Source organism: Hypanus sabinus, chromosome 3, assembly GCF_030144855.1.
Source record: "Hypanus sabinus isolate sHypSab1 chromosome 3, sHypSab1.hap1, whole genome shotgun sequence".
Lineage (NCBI taxonomy): Eukaryota > Metazoa > Chordata > Chondrichthyes > Myliobatiformes > Dasyatidae > Hypanus > Hypanus sabinus.
In genome coordinates this window covers 117,172,543-117,195,103 of record NC_082708.1, presented here as the reverse complement: position 1 = coordinate 117,195,103, position 22,561 = coordinate 117,172,543, and the positions used below count along the sequence as shown (strand labels likewise).

Here is a 22,561-nt window from a genome sequence, read left to right as displayed (position 1 = left end):
AGTCTAACAGTACTCTAATGAGTGAAGCCAAGGAGAGTTGGACAGGGAGTATCTTTTTCACAGAGTGGAAATGCCTAATACCAGAGGGAGAGAGGAAGGTAGGTTCAAATGGGTAGTGAAGGGCAAGTTTTTTACTCAAGAGTATGGTGGATGCCTGGAATGCCCTGCCTGGTATGGTGGTAGAGACACATACATTAGAGGCTCTCAAGAGATGTTTCAATAGGCACATGGGTATAATAAAGATGGAGGGATATGGATAGGTGTAGGTAGGAAGGATTAGAGTTTGGAGGTTTTTGATTTACCTTGTAGTTTGTTTGACACAACACTGTGGGGCAAAGGGCCTGTTCCTGTGCTTTACTGTTGTATGTTCTATGTTTAACAATTGACTAAGAGTGCTGCTATTGTGGTTTAAGATCAATCTGGAAACCTCGCACCTCTTTGTGGTTCATGTATACTGGTATTGCAGCACAGCACAGATAAACCAAGGCAACAACGCCTCTTTCACCTCAGGAGGTTGAGGAATTTTTTATGGGCCTCCAAATCCTAAGAACCTTCTACAGGGGCACAATGAGAGCATCCTGACTGGCTGCATCACTGCCCTGTGAAATGTGCCTTCACAACCTGCACGTCAAAAGGGAGCAATTACTAAGTGGAAGCCACAGATTGAAGATATTTCTCCTTTGTTCATGGAGAAGTTAAAGAAGGTCAGTGTTACAAAGGGGTGTATCATAATGAAGGTGCATTGTATAATCAATAATATAAATCTTGCACATTTCAATCTGCAATTACTTTCCAACAGTGACTGGTGGATTGATCACATTGTATTCAGCTTGAACAAGCACAAAGCTATTTTCACGTATCTTTCTGACGTGCACCAGCTCACCGCTGTCTCCCACTCCCATGATGCTACCGTTAGGATCTCGGAAGGACACTTCTGTGCGTTTCCGACAGTGCTGAGAGAGGAAATGGCGTGTCCCCATGGCTAGCGCCATGCCAAGAGCAGCAGAGCAGCCAAGCAGGATTCCGAGTTGAGGGATGCCCAGCTCTGCACCTTTAGAGCCATCATCTCCAATACCTGGGCCATTATCTTTCTGTTCATGCTGTGTCACCCTGACTGACATGTTTCTTGCTATTTTATCCACATTAACTTTGGAACCTGAATTTTTTGAAGACTGCAGGAAATTTGCTGATGCACGTTGTGACATCAGCTGCTTGATAGTCCCTGTTGGTCTTACATCCTCCATATCTGGGTATGGTCCTGTGCCCAGAATTGTTGCTGCTCCAGCTTGTTTTGCGTGATCTCTCATATCTGAAGACACCCATTGCGTTTCTCTGTCCGTAGAGAAGTTAGCAGACAAGAAGGTAGAATAACCTTGTCCAGAAGTTGCATCAGAAGGTCTTAAATTAACAACTGTAGAAGTGGTCCATACAGTGACCTTCAAAATAAAACAAAACAGTTGAAAATCACAGCAGCCAAACAAATTGCTGTCTTGGTATTATCTCCTGATTAGTAAAAGATAAACTCATGATAAAGTCATCGCAACTGGAATTCTGCAGATTTGATATTGCATAATCGTACATTAATTATATACCTTAATCCTTCTCCCACTTAAGAAATGAATTCTAAAAACTGGAGATGAGAGGGAATAGAGCCAACAATATATTCAACATTTTACATTAACTCTTAAAATTATCGTTAAAGTAAGTGCTCGAAGAAGCTGTCATTAATAATTCCTTGCAATGTAACACCTTGTGGTGAAAATAGAGCAACAGCATAAGTTCTATTTGACGTTAGCCTCAGTAAAATTGAAAACATTGGAATATTGTTCTCTGCACTACAGGTTCTCTATTTGCCAGTAAAACACTGGATTTATGTCTAAATGTTCCTGCATTGGTTTGGGTTTTGGTGATTTATAGCTACACAATCCTATCCAAGTCAGAATTTATCATTCATTCCTCTCCACAACTATCACAGATCACAAAAGGTGTGGCAGGCAAAATTAACAGCGAAAACGACAGAATATTTATTCAGTCCAACAATTCAGTTGTTGAGCCAATAAGAGACAATTGAATTGAATTTATTTCTGACATCCTTCACATACATAAGGAGTAAAAATCTTTATGTTATGTCTCCATCTAAATGTGCAATGTGCAATCATAGTCATTTATAACAAATAGAACAGTCAATGTAATACAGAGTACACTCAAATCAGTGTGAATTCATCACTCTGATGCCTGGTGGAAGAAGCTGTCCTGGAACCGGTTGGTCCTGGCTTTTATGCTGCGGTACTGCTTCCCGGATGGTTGCAGCTGGAATAAATTGTGACTGGGATGACTTGAGTTCTCAATGATTCTTCGGGCCCTTTTTACACACCTGTCCTTGTAAATGTCCTGAATCATGGGAAGTTCACAACTACAGATGCACTGGGATGTTTGCACCACTCTGCAGAGTTCTGCGATTAAGGGAGGTACAGTTCCCATACCAGGCAGTGATACAGCCAGTCAGGATGCTCTCAGTTGTGCCCCTGTAGAAAGTTCTTGGGATTTGGAGGCCCATACCAAACTTCCTCATCTGAGGTGAAAGAGGTGCTGTTGTGCCTTTTTCACCACACAGCTGGTGTGTACAGACCAAGCGAGGTCCTCGGTGATGTGGATGCCGAGGGACTTGAAGCTGTTCACCCTCTCAACCCCAGGTCCATTGTTGTCAACCTCCATTCCTCCTGTAATCTAGAACCAGCTCCTTTGTTTTTGTGACATTGAGGGAAAGGTTGTTTTCTTGATACTACTGTGTCAGAGAAATGACTTCTTTCCTGTAGGCCACCTTGTTATTGGCTGAGATAAGGCCAGTCAATGTAGTGTTGTCAGAAAATTTAATTAGCAGATTGGAGCTGTGGGTGGTGATACAGTCATGGGTACACAGGAAGTAATGGAGGGGACTCAGCTCTGAGGGGCTCCCGTGTTGAGAGTCAGAGGGGTAGAGGTGAGGGAGCCCACTCTTACAACCTACTAGTGATCTGACAGTAAGTCCAGCATCCAGCTGCACAAGGCAGGGTCAGGGCCAAGGTCTCTGAGCTTCCTGTCGAGCCTGGATGGAACTGTGTTGTTGAATGCTTAACTGTAGTCCAGGAACAGCATTCTCACATAAGCAAACCTCTTCTCCAGATGCTTAAGGATGGTATGTAGAGCAGTGGCTATTGCGTCATCTGTCGATTGACAATTGCGAATGTACTGTATATATTTAATTATTTTTTAAATGTTCAATTGTTGAAAATTCCTACACCAAATCACTTAACATCAGTGACAAAGGTAACAACAGTAACTGAGTAATAAACCAGAAACAAGAACACATAATAGAATGGAGACAATGGTACAAGGAGTAATAAATTTTACATCCACAGAAAGCAGGGTGGCTGGGTGCAGAATCAGTGCAACAGAGGAAACTTTCCTTTTTGCCGGCACTTCCCTGGGGCACAGCCTCTGCATGTGACCTGCAATACTGAGATATATCCTTGGATGTACTGAGTCAGTGAGTGTTTCGGACACTCTTGCCCCACCGACCCAGCCAGGCTTGATCAGCCCCTGGCCTGTGTCCCAGCAGCATTGGTCCTCGGGTCACATTTCCTGATCCACAGATGTCTGGAGTCCCTGTGATGATTCTGATGGCTCTTTCCTTTGCACCCGCCCCCCCCCCCCCCCGTTAATGCCAAGGAGAGAGTAGGTTCTGCACAGTGAGCAGCCAGCGAAACCTCTATGCTCCACCTCTCTAGCTTGCATCGTGCCCTTTATCCTTGTCTCTGGCATGACTACCAGCTCCAGGAATTCAGCTTTGTTACATTCAGACATCCCCTAAGCTGCTTTCAGATGAAGCAGCCCACCATCTGGTAGCATAATGGTTAAGTTATTGAACTTAACAGCAAACATGAGGAAATCTGCAGATGCTGGAAATTCAAACAACAACACACACAAAATGCTGGTGGAACACAGCAGGCTAGGCAGCATCTATAGGGAGAAGCACTGTTGACGTTTCGGGCCGAGACCCTTCGTCAGGACTAACCGAGAGGAAAGTCTCTTACTATCTTTCCTTTCCATTAGTCCAGACGAAGGGTCTCGGCCTGAAAAGTCGACAGCGCTTCTCCCTATAGATGCTGCCTGGCCTGCTGTGTTCCACCAACATTTTGTGTGTGAAGTTAATGAACTGATGTCTTGGTACTGCGAGTTGTATTCCCACTGTGGGCATGCCAATAAGGTCCGTGTCTTACTAAAGAATAAGAAGAGCTCTGAGTGGAACTGGGAGCCTGATGGCTATGGCTTGAGCATCGACTCTCTTTGGGGGGCATGGGGGGTGTGTGGAGAGAGCAGCTGGCTGCTGTTGTACAGGGTAGTTCTCAGTACCCATGTGTCTCACGCATGCCTAGAGCTGGTAATGCCTGGCCCTGGAACCTGTACTGAAGATCCTTTCTTGCTTGGAGCTGACACACTCCATAGCGGCGATGTTGAAGAAAACACAGCAGGAATGGAATGGCAAACAGGAGGAAATCTGCGGATGCTGGAATGGGATGGAATGGGACAGTGTGCACAGACAGGCGGGTTGTGGAAAAGGCTTTTGTACAGTGTTGAGAATCAGAATCAGATTTATTATCACTGACATACATTGTGAAATCTGTTTTTTAGTGGAGGCAGTATAGTGTGATATGTAAATAATACTATGTTACAATAACAATATGTAAAAAGGTAAATAAATTATACAAAAATGGGTCAGAATACTGAGATCATTCAGAAATCAGATGGTGGAATTCTGTGTAAGGAATGCCAGCTGAACTCAAGATGCTGTGGGCATGTGTCAGCCTTTCTATGATTGCACACAGATCCCAGCCACTGCACATGGCTTACTTACCCCTAGTGTGCCCTCCTGACATCGCTGGGGTTGGCAGCCTGCTGCTTACCAATCTCCCATTCATTACTACCTTCCTTTACTGCTGTCTGCAGCTCCTTCTCATCCCTTACATTAAGCCCCCTTTCTTGCATCTCATTCACATCACCTTGCGCTACCCCTTTCCCACCTCGAAAGACTCCCTCACCACCCACCCCTCACTACATTCGATATTCTTCACCATCTCAGACATCTGGACCTTTAAGATATTACAAGGGTAAGGCTAGCTCATTTGCTACATCACAAAGTTTATTTCCATGCACAAGGCATCGAGTCCTGGAGTTATACATCATGGAAATAGGTTAACTTCTCCATGTCAGCAAGAGGCCCCATCCAAGCAAGACCACCCCACCTCAGTATTTGACCTACAACCTTCTAAACCTTTCCAATCCACATACTTGTCCGACTTACTTTTAAGTTTTTATTGTTCTTGCCTCAACCACTTTCTCTGGCAGTTAATTCCACCTATATACCACCCTTCATGTAAAAGTTTTGACCCTAAAGTTGCTATTAAATCTTTCCCCTCTCACCTTACACCTGTGCCCTTGATTCCCCATCCCTGGGGAAAAGATAGATTGCATCGTCCATAATTATGTAATACTACCACCTCACAGTCTCCTCTGCTCTAAGGCAGGGCTGGCAAACTTTTCTGGGAGTGTGTGCCCAAATTGGCGATAATCTTTAAAAAAAACTTCTCTCACATGCCATGGTTATTTTGAACAGAGATTATCATTGATTAATTATTAACAATAATTATGGATTTTAAGGAAAAGGATGAATCCTGTTTATTTATGTATAGTCATCGTTTTAATAAAAGTATAACAGAAACAGATGGAAATAAATGAAACGTTTTAGAAAACATGTTCAAAAATTATTAATATTCATCTTTTAAAAAGACCATTGAAAAATAACATAATTTCTAAATAGTAATATCATTGTAACTGTTTACTATCCAAATACTTATGTGTACACCTTTTTGAGAGGCTTTCCAAGTATATTATCTAGGATCACGTGTTCTTGCAAAGTCCAGCTCAGTGGCTCCCAGATTCTTTTGGGTTACTACCCCAGACCACATCCCCAGCGACCCCTCTCCCTTTCCGTCCATAAGATAAAACTATAAAAAATGTTGATTTACAATGCACAGTGAGAGAAAATAGGAACTGCAAGTTCAAGGCAGTGACAAGTAATTGCAAAAATTATTCTCATCTTTTTAAAGCTACAAATGGAATTGATTAATTGCAGTAAAAATAATTTTCATCAACAATTTTAGAGCATACATTAGTGGTCCAACTATCAACTACATCATTGCTCTTTCACCTTTCAATGAGACGGACAGGCTTGGTGCAGTGACATCAGCTTCTCAACATCAGGCTGAACGTCACTCAGAATGAGTCTGAGATACCTACATTCAATAATTTGCAGTCTGATTCGTTGCTTTGAACAAAGTTGGACAACTTCACTAAAACTGCACTCCACTAAGTATGATGCTGCAAAGGCAATAAAGAACATCCTGACCTTTTTCCACAGTGCAGATAATGAAGATCATCTACTGATGTTTTTCCTTTCTCTTCCAAATTGGAAATTGGAAAATGTGGCGACAGCCAATGTTGCACTTAAATATGGTTAACTTGGACAGAAATGTGGAGACATCTAATTTGACTTTGATAAGATTCACATTTCCTTGCAAATGAAGACTGATTTCATTAAACTGGGCAAATAAGTCTGACAAATAAACAATGTCATGCCTAATATTCTTGAGTTGATGACTGAATGAAACAACCAAATCTACAAAGAATTTTATCACAGTTTCAAAAAGCACATAAAAGTGGCTCACATGGTTTCCTTTTGAGAGCTATCTGACCTCTGTGTGCAACAGCAAACATTCAAACTCTTCATCATTCTCAATACAAAGATCTCAAAATAGTCAAGAATTGAGAGCACGGGATTGGATTTTATACTGTGATAACAGTATTTAATGATTTGTGCAGTCATTAACTTAGGTATTTTGTGAATTACACTTTGTGAATGGTAAATATGTTAGATACAAAATTGTTCAAAAAAGTAATAACCACATGGTGGCATCCTGTCATTGTTGGTGCCCTGTTTGTTCCACAAGTAGAATGCTAATGAGCAGAATGTCCTTATCTTTGAAATATTTCCCAACAATCCAAAATATTTTCTCCCCCTTTGTATCTCTTTCTAGTCCCCTTGCTCTTGAACCAAGATTTCATCTTTTATGAAATGAACAAAGCCGAGAAGGAAAGATTTGTTGCCTGGCAAAGTTGACACATCCAACTGCAGAGCAAATTTTGTTGTTCAAAGTATATTGCACAATGTGTTAACCACATTCTCAAACATTTCATCTATTCGTCTTTGAGCAGAGTTGTTGCTGAATGCAATTGCTTTAATTATTTGTCCTGGTGAATTGCACTCCTCAGGGTTGAGCACATTAAATCAATAGATATGTAATCTATAAAATATAGCAGTTGTTACAATGTCAAAGTTAAATAAATACTTACTTGTTCATTATTACTGCAGCTGATGCAAGACTGAGAAGTAAGATTGAAGTCACTCTCAGTATTCAAAATATGGTTGCTATAAAATGAAATTATAAGACAACAATTAATTTTTGTAACATGTGTAAATAAATATGTTATTCAAAAAGAATCTTCAATTGCGTAAAATTGTCCAAAACCATGTAATCTCTCTTTATGAATCCATCCTAGTTCTTTTAAGTTACAGAGCGAAATCACAACAAAGATCCCTTAATGCAGTTTTTTTCCCCTCAGTACAATTTGCTTCCAGTTTGATTTAAGTTTCCACAAAAGATCCAATGTAAATGCACAGTGTAAATACTCAAGCAAATACTCTAAATGCCTGTACATTGCTCTGTCCTCTGCTGAATATTCTAAGCTAATGATATTGAAGATTAGTTCCATTAATTCTTCCCATTGAATGTTTATGTAGGAAGCTAATATCAGCAAGTTGAGCTCTTTAATACTCCTGGACTTGGAAAATCTTTAACCACCACTCTAAGGCTTCGTCTCCCCCCTCAATCAGTAAGTCAGTTTTACTCTTCCCCTGTGCCTAGGGTATTTAGAGAGCTGAAAACTGTCTTGCCTCCTGCAAGTAAGAGAACAGCAGAAATAGTTTATATATTAGGACCTGCATTACTTGAATAACTTATTTAATTACTATGTTTAATCATATTGATCTTTTTTTAAAAACGTATGTGTACCCAAATGACAGGAAGAGGCCGGATGCCTCTATTCCAAGCAAAGAGCTACATAATTGAAATGAGCCAGGCAAATCGAACTTCCTACAATAAATTCTGTGTGGCACACTTCTGAGTTAAAACACTACACAAGAGGATCATAGTGACATTAATCAACAGAAATCACAGAATGGGGTTTAGATAGCAACGTCAGTGTTTAATATCTCGTCGAGTTAGATAACAATATAAAATCAGAAGTTGAATAACAATTTTGTACGTAAAAAAACAAAATTTGAAGAAGAGTGTATTTCTTGGAGGAGAAAATGCAGTCCATGAATCCATGAGCCTACATATAAATTAATGAACCATCCACTCTACCTGAAGATGTTACCCTCTGAGAACATTTTCTGCTTCCTAAGAAGCTTGAGGCAAGCGAGGCTCTCCTCCCCAATTCCATCTTAATGGAATTTTACAGAAGCACCATTGAGACCATCCTGACAAGCTGCATCTCCATCCGGTATGGGAGCAGACGAGCATTGGACCGGAAGTCTCTACAAAGGGCTGAGAACAGCTGAGAGGATCATAGGGGTCTCCCTACCATCCATCTGGGACATCTATCAGGAGCACTGTATTTGCAGGGCCCTTGGTATTACTAAGGATCCCACTCATCCATCCAGCATCCTTTTTGACTTTCTACCATCAGGCAGGAGACTGTGACATAAAAACGAGAACGGTCAGGATGGGAACCTACCTCTTTCCTCAGGTCATTAGGCTTCTGAACTCCCTGCCTCATCACATTCAAAGTGTCACTGGTTAATTGTTCTGTACCTTAAAATATTTATTTAATGACTTTACTTTGTTTATTTATGCAAAATTCATCTGTAGATTTTATTCTTACTTTCCTAAATTATGTGTACTACTGTTTAACACCCTGTTCTACAGAAACGTTTCATTTGACTGTATACATGTACAGAGTTAAACGATAATAACTTGACTTGACTTGATACATTAATGTAATTTTTTTAACATACTGAAGCAAGTACTAAGACAAGATTGAATTTACCTTTCCATGGCCTCAGGCTCTGAGGATTTCAACAGGAAGTTGTTATCAGTTGATAGGAGTTCAGTAAGTTTCCCTCTGCTTATGGAGCTCAAGGATGGCTGCAAACTTCCACGCAGAACCAAGCTGGACTCCTCAGGTGCAACATCCTGATCCACTTTGGACAAAGAGTTTTCCGCATATGTAGACTGCAATCTGAGGGACCATTCCTTGGTGATCATTAGAGTCTGTGAAAAGTCCTGCTGCACCTGAGTGACTACTTGAGGAGTAATGAAGTCTGTGAATTTCAGAGGTGGTAAGGTGGATAATGTATTTACCAGATAGAAATACACATTTTATTAGAAATTGATAATCAAAGTCTCAAATATATTCTAAAAAGTAAAACATATTTATTCATATTTGTATTGAAACTCCATGAGCCAACAAAATCAAATCTTCTAATTATTTAATGCAGTATCATGTTGAACATTTGAATACTTAAATCTTGGAGTTTAAAGATATGTCCATCATGCCTTTCCATCACAGGTATGTTTTATTTAGGAGAATAGTATGCTACTTTATGTCAAATATATTTGGGAAGAACTGGGACAAACTGCACTGCACACGCTCTTCCCACTGGAAGCAATCACTCTGATGGGATTGTATGACAGAACTCACAATAGCCACTGACACATTGAAGAACACAGATATGTAATCAGATTAAGGGTATGTGTAAAAATAATAGTGTTGTTGTCATGGGGGATTTCAAGTTCCCTAACATACACTGAAACCTTTTTAGTGTAAGGGGTGTAGATGGAGCAGAATTTGTTAAGTGTTCCAGGAAGGTTTCATAACTCAATACGTGGACAGTCCAATGGGAGAGGGGTCTGTACTGGACCTGGTATTGGTAATGAGCCTGGCCAGGTGACTGACATTTCAGTGGGTGAACAGTTAGGAAAAAGAGATCACAACTCCTTAACTTTCAGAATAGGTATGGTCCTTGTGGGAAAGTTTTAAATTAGAGTAAGGCAAATTATGAGGTCATTAGGCAGGAACTAAAAAGTGTTAATTGGGAACACCTTTTCTCTGACTAGTCCACATCAGACATGTAGTGGATGTTTAGAGATCAAATACACAGTACAGGAAAGGTATGCTCCTGTTAGAAGGAAGAACAGGAATAGAAAGATAAGAGAACCTTGGATGTCCAGAGAGGTGATGAATTTAGTTAAGAAGAAAAAGAAAAAGTATGTAATGTTTTGGAAGTTAAGATCAAACGGAGCACACAAGGATTATAAAGCCAGAAAAGAACTAAAGAAGGGAATTAGGAAAACCTAATGAGTATTAAAGTGGATGAATCCCCAGGGCCTGAAGGGATTTATCCCCAGGTTATTGAAGGAGGAAAGAGACAAGATAGCTGGGCCCTTCGTGTCCTCTCTGTCCATAGGAAAGGTCCTGGAGGACTGGCGACTGGCTACTGTTGTACCTCTATTTAAGAAGGAAACAAGGGAAAATCCTAGGAATGATAGATCAGTGACTCTCATGTCAGTTGTGAGAAAATGCTTAGGGATAGGATACATGAGTATTTGAAAACTCATGGCCCAATTTGGAAGAGCCAGCATGGCTTTGGGTAAGTGGCAGGTCGTGCCTTACCAACTTGATTGAGTTGTATGACAAGCTGATGAGAGAGATTGATGAAGGTAGAACAGAGGATATTGTCTACATGGATTTTAGTAAGGAGTTTGACAAAGTCCCTCTTGGGAAGCTAATCCAGATTAGGATGCATGGAGCCTGCGGCGATTTGGCTGCTTGGATTCAAGACTGACTTGCGCACAGAAGACAGAGGGTAGTGGTTGAATGGACTTGTTTTGCTGCTGGTCTGTGATTAGTGGTGTTCTGCAGGGACCTGCGCTGGGACCTCTGCTGTTTGTGCTGTGTATCAATGACCTGGATGAAAATATAGATGGGTGGGTTAGTAAATTTGCGGATGATATCTAGATTGGTGGAGTTGTGGGTAGTGTAGAAGACTGGCAAAGAGTACAACATGACTTAGATCAGTTGCAGATATGGGCAGAGAAATGGCAAATGGAACTTATCCCAGATAAATGTGAGGTGTTGCAACTCAGTAGAGCAAATGCAAGATCCTTAACAGTGTTGATGAGCAGAGAGATCTTGGGATCCAAGTTTATAGCTCCTTGAAAATGGCTACACAGGTCAATGAGGTGGTGAAGAGGGCTTATGGAATCCTTACTTTTATTAGTTGAAGTACTGAGTTCAAAAATCAGCAGGCTGTGTTGCAAGTTTTTAAAACTCTGGTTAGGCCACATCTGGAGTGTTGTGTACAGTTCTGGTCACCCCGCTACAGGAAGGATGTTGAGGCTTTGGAGAGAGTGTAGAAGAGATTTAACAGGATGGTGCCTGGTTTAGAGGGAATGTGTTATCACGAAACAGTGGATAAACTGGAGTACCAGAGGCTGAGGGGGAGATCTGATAGAGGTTTACAAGATTATGAGAGGCATAAATAGAGTGGACAGAGAGCATCTGTTACCCAAGGTTGAAACATCTAATATTAGAGGGCATGCATGGAATGTGAGGAGGGGATGTGAGGGGTAAGTATTTCACTCGGAGAGTGGTGGATGCCTGGAATGCACTGCCTGGTGTGGTGGTAGAGACAAATACATTAGAGGCTTTTAAGAGATGTTTGGATAGGCACATGGATGTAAGGAAGATGGAGGGATATGGGCAAGGAGGGATTAGTGTTTGAATATTTTTGATTTAATTTTTAACTAGTTTGGCACAATATTGTGAGTCGAATGGCCTGTTACTGTGCTGTATTGTTCTATGTTCTGTATAATTGAGCCAACACAGTATCATAAGACCATAAGATATAGGAGCAAAATTAGGCCAAATTGTCCATTGAATCTTCTCCGCCATTTCATCATGCATGATCCAGTTGTCCTTTCATGTCCAGTCTCCAGCCTATTCTCCGTATCCCTTCATGCCCTGAATCAATCAAGAATCTATCAGCCACTGCCTTAAATATATATAATGACTTGGCCTTCAAATGTCTGCATCAAATGTCTGCTTTTAATCTTAGAAGAAATGGTATTGGGATTTCTAAAAAGAGACCTAGGGCTCCCAACTGTGCAGGAAGAGAAATAAATTGTCTAATGTCCAGTGTCTTCCAGTGACCAGCTGTAAGTATCACTGTCAGAGAACTCAGAACAAGATGTAGAGAAAGGTTGTAACTAATCTCAATAGGCCAAACAGCTTAAGGGACCCGGAGAACACACTGACAGTAGATTTCAGAATACTTCCAGATTGGAGGCTGCAACCAAACTTGGCAAAATCCACAGTCACCATTTTACTTTTACTAACCACCCAGCATCCACAAAAACCAATGTAACCTCTGTGGAGAGAAAATGCACTTCGTAATTTGGAATGACCCTTCACAGATTACTTATTGTGGACACCTTGAGGAAGACAGTAGCCAAGAGTATAAGATGGATTAGCATATTTTGCTCATTCACGGGGACTACCTAGGATGGACCTCTACTCTGATGCTGTTGTCCACGAACTCTGATCATTTACCAGATCCTTAAAAAATCACCCCTCTTCCATGATCCACCACTCTTGGGATGCTGTGACGCATAGCAAGATTATGCAATTTATTATTAATCTGCACCTTATTTGCAAGTTATTATGAACTTGCAGCCAAGAAAGCTCACCAACGCCTCTACTTCTACAGGAATCTGAAGAAATTTGGCATGTTCCTCTTTACCCTTACCAATCTTTATTGATGTCCCATCATAGCTAGAGATGCATAATGGCTTGGTGTGGCTCTGCACATGACTAGAAGAAACTGCAGGGGATAGCCGCAGCCAAGCACATCATAGAAATCAGCGTCCTTTCCATAGGCTTCTCATTCCCCGGTAAAGCAGCTAGCATACTCAAAGACCCTACCAACCCCTCACAAAACGCAAAGATAAAAAAGCCCGAAAACATGTACCACCAGGCTCATGGGTATCTTCTATGCTGCTGTTATTATACTATTGAACAGTTTCCTAGAATGGTAAGATGGACACTTGACCTCACAATCCACATTTTTATGACCTTGTACTTACTGTTTACCTTCACTGCATTTTCTCTGTAGCTGTTGCACTTTATTTGGAATTCTGCGATTGTTTTACCTTGTACTACCTCTTTACTGCTATGTTAAAGTTTAATCTCTATGACAAGCTTTTCACTGTATCTCACTACAGCTGACGATAATAAATTCATTTAATTCCAATTCAGTTACTACTTAGCCACCTAAATTTCCCTGAAGCTCCAATGTTGTGCATAATTGCTACTTCTACAATATCATTAATTTTAACAGCCACGACAAATAAAACTTGGACTGAACAGATTAGTCAAAGTAAGGAAGATAGCAATAACCCTACAACTAGGTTTCCTGGGTGTGACCCATCTTGAATGGGATGGGTGGTTCGAAACAGAATCCAAATGACACATGGGCGATGTACCACCTAACACTTGGAACATCGATTCCCAGCTTGTGAATTACAGGATGTCCAAAATCAAGCAATGGACCATATCATCACATCCTGCCCTCAGCACAAATTTGATAAAGATACCTTTGAAATGAACTTCCTCTCTGAAAAGGCCATGCAGTGTCTTATGAACTCACTTTATAAATGTAGAAGGGTAAAGTATTGATTTTGAATTGCATAATCCTGAAAAAGACAACCTTATGTACTTCAATTTCTAGCAAATGATTCCTTGTTATTGATAGGTTTTCAAGTTCCTGGAACTGAAAACTTTGATAAATGAATGTTACATATGACTGACATTGGCAAATACATCATAGTGGAGTATGCAGTTATGATAGCGAATAAAGTGTTCTGCAGTGAGATGCTAATGTGTACTTTGAGGTTCTATCATTCATGTCTATGCCTATTACAAAACCAACCGATCATAAAGACAGGCAGAGTGAAATGGTGCTTTAGAAAACCTTCTGACCTGAACTGGATGAGCTGGAATTCAACCATTCGAAATAGAAAAACAAGACCTTAATGTCCTCACAGATTTTCAGCCTTTCACTTGATTTCTCTTGTATCCTCCCCCAAACAAATGACTGGATTACTAAGGGCACAGCTCCATCATGCATCATATCAGACACATCCCATAGATAGTGAGGCTTTGGTAAAAAGAGTTATTATTTATCTATGATAAAGTAGAGGGAATATCTCTCCTAAAAATAATTACTAAAAGGTCTTTTTTTCCTCTCAGTACTGAATGGCCCTTCAAGAAAGTTGCACTGGAGGCGTCTGTGTTTCAAAGCCACCCAAATGTGTTTATTAATTCCAGAGGAAGTGTTTGCTTACTGTTAACAGAATTTTACTCTCTGGTTACAGTTACTAATGGAAGAATTGGCGACAAAATGTTTTAACTTTGTTATCTAAATGGCCTCAGGATTTGGTGCCAGATTAAAACAACATCAATATAATTCTAAATAATTATTACAATGATAAGAATGAAATACGTTGTACCTTCAGTAAAAGGAGCATTTCTTACAGTTGCATTGTTATATACTGATGTCTGGAGTGTTTCCATTAATTCCTCATTTTTGGTCAACATAGAATCATTATGCTTTTGGTCAGAAATAAGAGCAGACTCGATTCTGCTCCAGTATATGAAGTATGACTGGACGGCTGAAACACTGTAGGTTAGATGCAATAAGGCACAGATTAACTCCAACTATAAAATAAAAATAGAAAATTCTGGAAACAACAGATCAGAGATCAGAAGGGAAAAGGGGTTAAGAGTCAAAGGACCTTCATCTAAACTTATAAAGTATTAGAGTTTAAACAACTTTTAAAATGCAGTAAAGGGATAGAAAGGAAGGAGAAGCAAAAGAGAAGGTAAGATGCAATGTCATTCTGATCCATTTTGTTGGAGTCAAAATAAACATTTCAATTTATCCCCATATTCTCCCTCATCCTCCTCATCCCTACTCCCAACATACATACAAATTCCTTTGAAAGGCAGGAGAAGCATGTAAGGAACAATATGTTATGACTCTAATATTTGGGATGTTATTTTGAAGTTGTATAAGATGTTGGTGAGGCCTAATTTGGAGTGTTGTGTGCCGTTTTGGTCACCTACATACTGGAGAGATGGAAACAAGGTTGAAAGAGTACAGAGAAAATTTACAAGGATGTTGCAGGTCTGGAGGAGCTGAGTTATAAGGACAGATTGAATAGGTTAGGACTGTATTCTTTAGAATGTCAATGATTGAGAGGGGATTTGATAGAGATATACAAAATTATGAGGGGTTTAGAAGGGTAAATGCAAACAGGCTTTTTCCACTGAGGTTGGGTGGGACTACAACCAAAAGTCATGGGTTAAGGGTGAAAGGTGAGATGCTTACAGTGAACATGAGGGGAGGTGAGAGTGTGGAATGAGCTGCCAGCATAAGTGGTCCATGTGAGCTTGATTTCAATGTTTTAGAGAAATTTGGACAGGTACATGAAGGGCTATGGTCCTGGTGCAGGTCGATGAGAATAGGCAGTTAAATAGTCTCAGCATGGACTAGATGGGCCAAAAAGCCCGTTTCTGTGCTGTACTTCTCTATGATTCTAATATCGCAGTGGAATAGGAGCTTAGGAGGAATGATGGTGCCTAACGGCTACTCCTTTGCTGGCATCTTTGGAAACTGCTCTATTTCTACATTTAATACCTTTATTTTTCCCTTTTGAAGACCTTGGACTGGAGTTATATGCAGGCTTCAGTTCTTTGTGGGAATGGAACCCGTTCTCAGGGTTCCACAACTGGCCACTATTCGACATGCCAAGGGTTTGGCCTGAGAGTTTCAATCGTGTTTGGAAGCCTAAGAACTCGGGGGCTCTGGAGACGGGCGGATCGAGGGTCAGGGTCACGGCCAGAGATTTGTGTGTCATCGGGGAGGTCAGAAAATCTTCCGCTGTGGGCCCAAAGACCCGAAGTCTTTGTGATCTTTGGACAGAGAGCTCGAAAAAAGGGTCAAAACGGACATTTAACATCATAAACCAGTGGGTTGTCATTATCTCTCCTGCTTGCTGTTAAAATGGGGGTCACCTCCCTCTCCCTTGCCAGGGAGAGAGCGAACCAGTGGTTTGTCTAATTTTGGATGAAATGCGAAGCCTTTGGGGTACTTTGCTCTGCGTCTTTGCTATTGCTTAGCACACGCTTGGGCTCGGTGACGGTACTGATATGTGATTATTTTTGCTGGTGGGGGGAGGGGAGCTGGGGACAACTTTGGAGTTCTCACATTTAACTGTTGTTCATTCTTTGGGGCACTTCTCTATTTTCGTGGATGTTTGTGAAGAAAAAGCATTTCAGGATGTCTATTGCATACTTATCTCTGGCATTAAATTTGAACCTTTGAATAGCAATATTTTTTTGATGGAAGGTCATTGACAAACAATTTAGCTGTGTAGATAATATCTCGCCATTAGGTATTTCCTGCATTTTCTGATTATTTTAGAACAATGTTAATGTTGTCAACAGTTCCTTTGTTCCTTTTTTCATCCCCTTTCATTCAACCTGGAAGTAAAATTTACTGACTAATGCCTGACAAAATTTAAGGTCACTTGAATTTAAGGCCTGGACTTAACCAGTCTGATCCAACACTGTTTCAGAAATTCCTCAGAGAGATTCTGATGGATGGAAGAACTGAGTTTTTTTGTTGAACACACATCAACAACATTGCAACTATTCTTCACTTTTACTAATTTCCTTGCATACTTTTAATATTTTTTACATTTTTCTACGAGTATATTAAAAATATAATTACAAAAACTTGATGTCTCCAGTGAGTTGGTCTGGTGCTTTCCAGACAAAGGAGAGGTTTCTCTTCAGTGACTTGTCCGAGTGGGTCACTGTATCTCCATCCTCAAAACACTTCAGCAGTTTGGACCCAGGAGAAATGTGAATGAATATACCGGCCACTTGGTCATCAGCCACTCGCCGAGCTTGAATGAGGAAGCCCATGAAGTCTTGTGTGCTTCTTACAGTCACTGAAGCATAAGAAACACACAGCAGTAACACACTTTATGGAAGATAAAAGGAACTTCTTGTTCCTTTTTTCCAGGAGCTTAGCTGGGTGCATCACCAATGGGTGTTATTTCCCCCCTTCCTCCGGATTTCACAGCTCTCTGGGCAAGGACATAAAGGAGTCACTTTCTCAGATGCCATTCCTAATTCAGTGACCACGTTGAGCGTTTTGATGGGTTCGAGTAGATTGAGTAGTCTTTTGTCATCCTGATACAGCACCGCTGCCTCAAAGTCTTTCCATTTCCAAATCCTCACTATCACCTCCCCACAAAAAGTCAACGGTTCAATTATCCTTTTCAGTTCCTGTTACAACTCTAATTTCCCAATTTTCCCAAGGTTCCTCAATTGTGTTTTTGCTTCCCAGCTCCAAGTTCTTCTTTTCCTGAAATTTTTATTGGGATCACTTCAGTCTGGCATCCAACCTCCCATGTGTATCTAAACAGCCACAATCAATAAAGGCATTCTAAGGGCCCCTTCCTTTCAGGCTATAAAGGGTATGCAATCCCTATTAAATTCCTTTAAAATACTGAATAAGGTTAGATGTGGCTTTATCATCTTTCTTCAAATATCTAATTCAGTGGATTCCCTCAATATGTTTCCATCCTTACCAATCTGAATGCAGACAGCACATCACTAACAATTCTTCCCTTGCCACCGTTTCAGCAACCACAGGAGCTCTCTCCATCCTGTCCCTTTCAGTATGACACCTATCCACAAGGTCATCTTCTTTACATATGCTGATGTCATGTAATTCTGCCTATACCTCTGTGTTTAATCCTGCAAATGGTTTTGTGCTGTCTGCCTGCCTCTCCAACATCTAAGTTGTGGATCAGTTAAAATATTTCCCATTGAACATCAGTATGCTAAAGTCTCCGCTAAAAAGGACCATTCTGGATGATAACTACAATATCCTATGCCCAAGGACATACTAAATATAAACTATCCCATGTAACAGCTTGCCATCAAGTTCAAACTAGAAATGAACTTCAGAACTTATAACCCTTTAAGTATTTCTGACTTGAATTCAATTGAATTGATTTTATTTCTTACATCCTTTTCATACATGAGGAGTAAAAATCTTTACGTTACATCTCCATCTAAAAGTGCCATGTGCAATCATACTAATTTATAATAAATAGAACAGTCAATGTAATATAGAGTACACTCAAATCAGCATGAGTTCATCAGTCTGGAGCCTGTTGGTCCTGGCTTTTATGCTTCGGTACCGTTTCCCGGATGGTAGCACCTGGAATAGATTGTAGTTGGGATGGCTTGGTCCCCACACCTGTCCTTGTAAATGTTCTGAATCATGGGAAGTTCACAACTACAGATGCACTGGGCTGTCCACACCACTCTCTGCAGAGTCCTGCAATTAAGGGAGGTACAGTTCCCATACCAGGCAGTGATGCAGCCAGTCAGGATGCTCTCAATTGTGCCCCTGTAGAAAGTTCTTAGGATTTGGAGGCCCATACCAAACTTCCTCAACCGCCTGAGGTGAAAGAGGCGTTGTTGTGCCTTTTTCACCACACAGCTGCTGTGTACAGACCACGTAAGGCCCTCAGTGATGTGGATGCTGAGGAACTTAAAGTCGTTTACCATCTCAACCCCAGATCCATTGTTGTTAGCCTGTCTCCACTCCTCCTGCAATCCACAACCAGCTCCTTTGTTTTTGTGACATTGAGGGCGAGGTTGTTTTCTTGACACCACTGTGTCAGAGAGATGACTTCTTCCCTGTAGGCCACCTCATTATTGTTTGAGATAAAGCCAGTCAATGTAGTGTCGTTGGCAGATTGGAGCTGTGGGTGGAGACACAGTCATGGGTATACAGGGAGTAAAGGAAGGGACACAGCACGCAGCCCTGAGGGGCTCCTGTATTGAGAGTCAGAGGGTTGGAGGTGAGGGAGCCCACTCTTACCACCTGCTGGTGATCTGACAGGGAGTCCAGGATCCAGCTTCACAAGGCAGGGTCAAGGCCAAGGTATCTGAGCTTCCTGTCGAGCCTGGATGGAACGATGGTGTTGAATACTGAATTGTAGTCCAAGAACAGCATTCTCACATAAGCACCTCTCTTCTCCAGATGTGTAAGGACAGTGTGTAGAGCAGTAGCTAATGCATCATCTGTCAATCAGTTGTGTCAGTAGGCACAACCGATGAACACATTTAAAAACGATTACATTTTCAGTAACACACACAAAATACAGGTCCTGGTGAAAGAACTAAGCATGAAACACCTACTGATTATTCCCCTACATGGATGCTGCCTGATTTGTTGAGTTCCTCCAGCATTTTGTGTGCATTGCTCAAGACTTCAGCATCTTAAGATCTTTTATGTTATTGATCATCAAGGTCCTCCCAGAATAAATGTTGCTGTATAATCTTACATTTGAGACTTTGAAGGTTGCATTTCACTTACTGTGGGATCTCTCCTACTTGCTTCTGATTAAATTTACCATGGCTGAATCCTGGGGTTCTTCAGTCAACTCAACACATAGCACATATCCCCATTGCCAACTTCAAATCTCTTCATCAACGCTCTTCAAAGTAAGGTTACAGAGAAACTAGGCCTTGTATCGCTGCTCTTTATTAAACCGCCCCATCTTTCTCTGTAGAGCTGAACCAATTTTCTTCAAAATTCTCATGAAAAATTATATGGTTTCTCCTTTAGAAAGCATTGATGGCTTAAAAAATCTATTGAGAATTTTATTGTAAACTCCCCTCCCAGTTCTAAAGAAAAGTAAAGTATCTTCATTACTGGGAACTTAAACAAGGGAAATATTGTTTCCATATTCAAATATCCCAAAATCGTAGAAGTCTAACAAATCTGATTTGGAAGCAATACTTCTTCTTGAATCTCTGCTTCTAGTTTCATTTGATAAAACTGGGGTATACAGTTTTAGTCCAAAGCTCCTCACAACACTGTAATGTGATTAGACCAAGGACTTATACAAATGTTTTATTGAATCTTCACTCTTGTATTCTAAACCCTAACTTGTGTCATATAAGCAACACATCTGACACATCGGTCCCAGCACTCTCAGGTTGGTGGAGCAACACCTCATATTCCACCTGGGTAGCCTCCAACCTGACAGCATGATTGTCAATTTCACTAACTTTGTGTAATTTCTTCCCCCCCCCCCCACCTCTTTTTCCATTTCCCATTCTGGCTCTCCTCTTACACCTTCCCTTCTCCTACCTGCCCATCACCTCTCTGTTATCTCTCTTCTTTCCCTTTCTCCTATGGTCCACTCGTCTCTCCTATCAAATTCTTTCTTCTTCATCCCTTTACCTCTCCACCTATCACATCCCAGTTTCTTACTTCATCCCCTCTCCCCCACCCACCACACACTTCCCATCAGCCCTCTTGGAAGTAAGTACAGAGGAGATGTCAGGGGTAAGTTTTTTTTATGCAGAGAGTGGTGAGTGCGTGGAATGGGCTGCCGGCAGTGGTGGTGGAGGTGGAAGTGATAGGGTCTTTTAAGGGACTCCTGGATAGGTACATGGATCTTAGAAAAATAGAGGGCTATAGGTAAGCCTAGGTAGTTCTAAAGTAAGGACATGTTGGGCTCAGCTTTGTGAACTGAAGGGCCTGTATTGTGCTGTAGGTTTTCTGTGTTTCTATGCCTTCACCAATCACCTTCCAGCCAGTTCTCCTTCACCTTCTTCTGCCTTCTGTCCCCTTCCTTTCCAGTCCTGATAAAGGGTCTTGGCCCAAAACAACAACTGTCTATTCCTTTCAATGGATACTGATCGACCTGCTGAGATCCCCCAGCATTTTTATGTGTTGCTGTGAATTTCCAGCATCTGCAGAATCTCTTATGTTTCTGTAACCTAAGACGTCATTTCTTTTTCCAAAGGATTAACTCTCTGCCTTCACATGTTAAGAAATTATTTATAGAAGCACTATCTTTCCATTAAGTCAAAATTCCCATTGGTTTTTATCCATTTCGGCTGCATTACTCACACATTTATTTATTAGATTGCATTTGCCTCCATAAACACTATTTTGTCTAAAAATTCTCTTGCCCATGTCCAATCCTACATCAAGTCCCATTAAATGCATCTTCATTAAAATAAATTTCTCTATTTTCCTAAATTAAAATTTAAATACTTATTTTTATTTTTTAAATGGTTCCATAATTTTGCCTGTATCTAACTTTGTGATCTCCCACAGCGGTTAAATCTTTGGCTCAGTACCTGAATAGTTCAGGGAAAGGTGTGCTAAACTGTCGCTGTATTTGGGAACCAGCGATTATTGTAATCAAAGACATCCCATTGCAGCATTTACCATCCTGCAAGGCCCTGGGCATTGTGCCCTATGGAACAGGCCTTAAACTTAAATACTTTAAATCCCTTTTATTCCCAAATTCATCACTGAGGTGACTGAAATGATGATAAAGGGAATGAAAAGGACTTCAATATTTAAGGTTGAAAGGGAAAGGAAAAGGCTTTCTCTCTGTCCAATCCATATTATGGGTGAAGAAGGACAGTGGCAGCACACGTCAAGGCACATTCAGGTGGGATTAGGGCATGGAGGGTCAGGCCTGGTCATTAGAGGCAGAAGGGAGATTGTAATCAGCTGCTGGAAATGACAGAACAGTACAGTACTGGAATAGGCCCTTCAACCATGACGTTGGAGGGATAAATTGATAAATTGGTTTATTATTGTCAAATAAAACACTCGAAAACTTCTACAACTGTACCATGGAGAGCATTCTGACTGGCTGCATCAGCATCTGGTATGGGGGTGGTGGTGGAGGAGGGCTACTGCACAAGACTGAAGGAAGTTGCAGAAGCTTGTAAAATTGGTCAGCTTCATCATGGGTACTAGCCCCAAGGAGCAGTGCCTCAGAAAGGAAGCATCCATTATTAAGGATCCCCACCACCCAGGATGTGCCCTTTTCTCATTGCTACTGTCAGGTGGGAGGTACAGAAGCCTGAAGGCACACACTCAGTGATTCAGGAACAGCTTCTTCTCTTCTGCTATCTGATTTCTGAATGGACATTAAATCTATAAACATTACTTTTTTAATTTCTATTTTTTGCAATGCTTATTAAATTTAACTACTTAATAGACATATATATATCTTTGCTGTAATTCTTTTTTTCTCTATATATTTATTTATCATGAGTTGCATTGTACTGCTGCTGTAAAATTAACAAATTTCACAACATATGCCGCTGATATGAAACCTGATTAGAACCATAGAACATTACAGCACAGAAAGAGGCCTTTTGGCCCTTCTTGGCTGTGCCAAACCATTTTTCTGCCTAGTCCCACTGACCTGCA

General features: G+C 40.9%; 1 protein-coding gene across 1 annotated transcript in view; it reads right to left on the bottom strand.

The window, feature by feature from the left end:
• Nucleotides 1-785: 785 nt before the first annotated feature.
• Nucleotides 786-22,561, bottom strand: part of LOC132390932 (reelin domain-containing protein 1-like) — a 39,810-nt gene continuing 18,034 nt past the window's right edge. Inside the window, exons 2-6 of the mRNA XM_059963468.1 lie at nt 17,015-17,237; nt 14,730-14,899; nt 9,208-9,481; nt 7,450-7,525; nt 786-1,436 (exon numbers count right to left, since the gene is read on the bottom strand). Of these exons, the coding sequence (XP_059819451.1) occupies nt 786-1,436; nt 7,450-7,525; nt 9,208-9,481; nt 14,730-14,899; nt 17,015-17,237 (1,394 nt within the window). The remainder of the gene's footprint in view (nt 1,437-7,449; nt 7,526-9,207; nt 9,482-14,729; nt 14,900-17,014; nt 17,238-22,561) is intronic.